The 6,000-nt window shown below is 38.6% G+C and overlaps 1 protein-coding gene across 1 annotated transcript in view; it reads right to left on the bottom strand.

The window, feature by feature from the left end:
- Positions 1-6,000, bottom strand: part of MYO9B (myosin IXB) — a 34,994-nt gene that overhangs the window by 15,056 nt on the left and 13,938 nt on the right. Inside the window, 6 exon segments of the mRNA XM_010177773.1 lie at positions 135-174; positions 1,266-1,376; positions 2,958-3,033; positions 3,617-3,812; positions 4,095-4,236; positions 4,843-4,964. Coding sequence (XP_010176075.1) covers positions 135-174; positions 1,266-1,376; positions 2,958-3,033; positions 3,617-3,812; positions 4,095-4,236; positions 4,843-4,964 — 687 coding nt within the window.

The raw sequence follows: 6,000 nt of genomic DNA, 5'->3' as shown, positions 1-6,000 counted from the left end.
CAATGTACCAGTAATTTCTGAAGTGAGTTCTGTCAATCAAAATGAATGTTCACAGTGCAAAAAAAACCCCGAAACCCACACACCCAAACAAAAAAAACAAAAAAGAGAACTCTAAATTTACTGAATAACTTTACCTTGGGAATGATCTGCTTTTGTTTGATACCTCTACTTTTCCTGTTAAAATATTAAAGATCATTTAAGAAAAAAAATACACATTATTTTTCGTTATTTCAGCAAGTCATAAGTTGGTGCAATTTACCATGTGCATATAAGATGAAGGATAGAAGAAAATTAGCACAACAGCATCAGGGTGTGTTCATGCACGTCTCTTCCAAGTGATCAATGCAAGAAATGCAAACTGCTTCGCAACAATACTTATTTATTTTTTAAATAAACTCTGTAGGTATTGGAACTTTCAAAAGTGAAACATTTTCTCTAAAGTTAAAGCTACAAAAACTGTTGCACAGACTATTTTTGTGCAAGTTATTCTATTTAGCTAATTGTACAGTCCTTGAACTCTCATCATAATACTGAGGCTCTATCAAATCAAAATACTTGATTCAGAAGTAACTGCTGCTGCTTGCACCAGAACCCCTGTGAAAGTACTTAACTGCTCACAGAAGGACAACACATGCCCCTGTACTCCATGTAGGAATTCTGATATGTCTGAGATCATCCCCAGAACCTCCTGGGGCACTACACAAACCTCAGGCACCGTTCTCATCCACACACAGACAGTGAACTAGCAGGGGAAGCTCTCAGAAACCAGGCTGTGGTTCACATCCTCCTCATTCTAAGCATGTTAACTCCGTGATGTAAGGCACGTTCCAACTCCATACCTTCCAGTTTACATTTGTTATACAACAGACCACGGACTGGTTTTCTTACACATGCATAGCTGTGCCCACGTGAAGTCTTAGCCTGGGAACATACATAGCATTGGCATCCTGAATTTCAGGAAACCTTTAGTTGCAGCTTCTGAAAGATTTCATTGTTGAATGTTTTGCAACAACAAGCTTGTACTACATACTTGGGTTTTAAGGCAAGTTTACAGGAAAAGCAGGCTTCACTTTCAGCTAGTGCAATGAAGCACCAAAGCATCCTCTATAGCCTTTATATTTTTAGAAAGAATTCTTTTGTTCTTAATTGTCTACTTTATTTTTTTGCAGAAAACAAACTTGGGACAAGTATATTTTCTACGCACTAGGATAACTGCTGGGTTATTGTTGCACTTTCAAAGCAATACCTAGAGCACCAGAACTCACATGAAGTGGGAGCGGTGTTGAAGTCGACTGAGTGACCGAAGCAGCTTACAGGGATCATCACCCTGCCATGGAAGTCCTTTTATACTTGCGATGATTTGTTCATGCATGTCTCTAAAATGATTCACAGCAACACAAAGATGGCAAACAAAGATACACATAGCCATGAGAGAAAGGAAAAAAGGAGTTAAAAACCCAAGAGAACCCATCACCAAGTGTGCTCCAAACAGCGGCAGGTCAATCCCAGACTACTTTTTCCTAAGCATGAATGATTCTGATGTCAAGTCAGCACTTTCTACACTATTAGTGCCCTAAAATTTAATTACCAGGGTCTCATACTAAACTTACTCTCTAATTCTACCTTTTAATGCAAATTCTTGAGCCATCAGTTCAGAAAACAGAGGGAAATTTAGCAAAACGTACTTAATGTCCAAGGAATGTTTTTTGTAAGCTAAGCAGCCTTTTCAGATGGATATAAGTTTCTTTATAATCAAGCAGTAAATAATTTTACATCGAGATTTGACTACTAAAATGAGGCTGCTTAAGCAGATTTATATCAGAAGAGTAAGTTAAAAACTAGCTGTTACAGGAATAGTTGATGAAATTTTGCTTTTCATTTCCATTTCAAACCTATTTACACATTTCGCTTTTCAAAGTAAGCCTGGGATGGTTCCTAATTCGTGGCAGATTCCATTATTTTAAGCATGCATTGTGCTGGTGAAGTGATGTGTCTTGGCACCAGAACTTACCTTCTTTACTCTCCAGAGAGGCACAAACCAAAAATAACAGAAGCGTAAGAATCACTTCTGACTGTTAGATGCTATCACCACTCTGAGCTGCTCACTGAGGCAGCAACGTTATTACAGACAGTTGCTTGCTTCTCTTGGTACCTCTGAACACTTTTTAGTATAAAATTTTGTTTCAAGATATCATAAGGTAACAGACATGTTACGCTGTCACCAGTTCTTTCACCCCAATTGTATCTTTAGTCCTTAGTTGTCACAAGTGACACAGACTGTCCAGGATGAAGCAACATGAAGTCACTACTTTATGTGTACTTCATGGCTTCACTTTCACACAGAGCACACTCAGAAGGTTGGTCTCTTCAGGAATGTGCCTCCCTGGCCTTTTACTGCAGGTCTATTTCTACTTACTTCTTGTTTTCATAAAAAGAAATGATGTCTTCAAAAGCATTTATATCGAAATCCTCAGAACAATCAAATGAGAAATCAAGCATTGAGCAGCTGCAAAAGGAACATGTATAAAACCTAAATACTCCATAGAAAGGCAAATATGCCTATACAGAGCAATGTAGGGAGGCAGTTCTGTAGGACTTCCCCTGCCTCCTAATCATAAGGCTGAAAAAAACATGAGTGCTCCTACGAATCCTTCAGTGACACAGACTGGCTGCAGAGGAACACACAGTGCTAAAAGCAAATACAAAGGACAGACAGAGAACTTCAAAACCCAGTGGTAAATGGAACTGAGGCTATGTCACCAACATTGGGTAGTACTGGGTCTTACATAAAATAAGCCAGAGTATTGTTTTGATAGTATTAAAAGGCCAAATAAAACAAGACAGAAGATATACAACTTGATATCCTTGTGGAAAGATCTAGTTGACATTTGATAATGAAAATGCGACTCAGCAATTCAGGTCTTTTCCCTGATACGGATTAAGTATGCGTTTCTCACCGATAAACTTTTTCTACTGGTGTATTTGATCTCTGGAGTTCTCCAAGAGGAACTCTGGGTCCTTGACGTACCACTCCTGTTATGAAATAACCAACAGGTTGCATTTTGACAAAGATATGAGCATAATGAACCAAAAAACCCCCCACCAACTCTAACAAGCAAGGTATCTACCCAAGGGCCTTGAGGTTTTGTCTAGTACTTTAGCAGTCAAGCTAGACTACTTGCTCAAACTCCTTACTACTAGAAAGTAAATTGCAGCTGCTCAGAAAAGCTTATCAAAACTAACATTTCATCCTGAATACTCATTGGAAACTTCAGGGAGGTCTGAGAAGATCAAAACCAGTGAGTGATAAGACAAGCACGTATACTGGAAGCTAGTAATATCTTCCCCAGCTTTTACAAATAGGACTTCAAATTTGGCACAGCCTGCTAAATGGAGCACTTATGAGAGGAGGAAGTCTGAATGATCTCAGATAAAACAGCGACAATCTCTTTGGTGTGTAAATGTAAAGCCATTTTCACAAGTCAGTTTTGTCCTTAGTACCAAACCAAGATCACATCTAGCTGATAAGGTTTTGCCATCAACTGGTTCTGTGAACAAGCACTAACCAATACTACAGTATTTGAAAGTGTTTCCTGAGTGGTTTTTCATACCATACCTGCAGTTTTCTGAGCTCTCTGGCGTCCAGCTTCTGCAAAGACAGCCATTGCTCGAATAGCTGCCCGCAGAACTGCCCAGCGGAACACAGCCACAGGGTCCATCCCTATCAGCTCCCGAACGTAAGCGCTGTCGCTGCTTCGTAGTAAAGCAACAATATCTGGTCTCATGTAATCCATATTTTTCTCTCTGAAATCCTGCAAATTGGAACATTGAACCACAGGCTCTCAGGAAAGTTGTGTTTTGACTCAAGATATTAGTCACTATCCAGAATAATTCATTATTTTAAATAATTCTCACTATAGCGAGCAGTACCCTCAAGTCGAGATCACCACTGAAAGAAAAGTAAAATAAAATCTAAAGTACATTTGAGGACACATCTGATCCAGCCCATTCCTGGCAAATCTTCTAGACCCTGACAAAAACCCATCAGAAAGGTAAGGAATTTTTTTTTGTGGCCCATCAAATCTATCACCTACTTTTATCTGGTATTTAACTTTCCCGGCAAAGTGTCGAATAATAAAAGCAGGCTCCATCACTGGGGTTCCAACAAAAAACTTGTTCTCCTCATGCTGCTGTTTGAATTTTGCAAGTAGAGTTTGGTTGGTGGCATGTGGAAAACTAGGAATACAAAACAAAAGAGGTCAGCTATTTTTCTTTAAACATAGGTGTGTTTATTGAGGTGCAAGGTGACAGACTGAAGAATGCTTATTGATCCTCGTGGAAAATATTTTATTATCCAAGATCTCTACACTTTAATTGAGAATTAACACATCATCTGCTTTGAATATTAGAGGTGGGCTTAATTTCTGGACCAAAATGCTCCACACATAGCAGAATATTCTGAGGTTTCAAGTGTATGTCAGTGCTTCCTCTCACTTCACCAGTCAACTTTAGTTAGCACCACATTAACTATTTACCACATTTGCTAGTTAATGTTCCAAAGACTTACAGACATGCATTTTACTTTAATGTAATTCCATGGTAAAACACAAAAAGTGAAAGTTTCTAAATCTGCTTAAGTCAAAGTTCAATTTTAGCATAAATTTATATCACCAGGATATTGGAGTTATTACAAGAGAAATAGTGTAGCTCATAGTCATAAGATTACCCTTTGCTTCCCAAAACATTCCTCTCTTTTTTTAATGTGCTGTATCTCTGTTCCCTTCCACAGTCCTTCCCTCCTCCCTGCCACACATTGTTTTTCAGAAGATGTTTGTTGCTTACTTGCTTTCTTCATCCAGAAGATAGAAGAGGCCAGTGGGCTTCTTGCTGATTAAGTGAATGCAGGCCACATTATCAGTATAGTCAATATTGTGCCAAGTGATCCCTTCACTCTTATATTCCTCCTGTGTAGCTCAAGAAAATTCCCTCATCAGTACAGTGCCCTGACCTTTCATGTCCTGTGGTCTAAGTGCTTAAAACACATCCTTGAACAGCTACAGCAAGTGGAGTTTGTTAGTTCAGGCAGCAGAAATAAAAATAAGGAAAATTTATAAATAAGAACAGAACAGCAGGCATATTGGGTCAGATCAAAGGTCCACCTAGGCATGTCACTCAACAGCAGATGCTTGGGGTAAAACTATTTAAAAACCAAAAGAGTGAAAAAGAATGTTTTGCTGTGACTTTCCCAGCAGACTACGAACTTGGAGTTAGACACGACATCTACATCATTACATTAAAACCCTAGGCAGATGTATACTGAAGAAATTGAAGTCTATTTTTGTCTTTCATAGTTCTTGTATTACGAGAAATTACAAATATATAATATCAAGTTCCAGAATTTCCAAATTGCACTGTCAGACAAAATAAGAGAAGTTTCAAAACAGGCAGTTAAGCTCTACACAGCAGCAACACCGGAACTTCCCTAAGGAAGCAACATCTATCGCTTCGGTTCAGAAAATCTGGAGCTCTCTGACAAGAGAACACAAAGCTCTTCTGCTGAAGTGACAACGCATCAAATGCTTGACACGACAAGCTTCCCATTAAGATAAAGAATGAAAAATACCAGTTTTTCTTAATGCTGTAAATGCCCACAGAAAAAGCTAATGATAGGGTACTAATGTAAAAAAAAAACAAACCCCACACAGAAAGTTAAATCAGTTTTATGTTGAACAAAAGACAAAGAGCACCTCTCACTGTTCTGTATGATGATGAGAAATGGATTATTTTTAAGTAGGTAGAATTCAGTCTGCCTAATGACAGGCTGCTCAGTGTGCATGCCACATTACAGAACTGAAATGCCATTTTCCACAGACAAAAAAGCTTTTCTTTAAAAAGATATAGAGATCCTCCCTGAGGGCCCTCATGCTGCAAGAGATACAGGAAATGGGTCATTCGAGGATTAAGCTTATTGGCAAAAATGCATTAGAAAAAAGAAAACAA

Source organism: Antrostomus carolinensis, unplaced genomic scaffold (genome assembly GCF_000700745.2).
Source record: "Antrostomus carolinensis isolate BGI_N321 unplaced genomic scaffold, ASM70074v2 scaffold1850, whole genome shotgun sequence".
NCBI classification, from domain to species: domain Eukaryota; kingdom Metazoa; phylum Chordata; class Aves; order Caprimulgiformes; family Caprimulgidae; genus Antrostomus; species Antrostomus carolinensis.
Note: the sequence above shows the minus strand (reverse complement) of the source record. Positions and strands in the feature narration are given on the sequence as shown.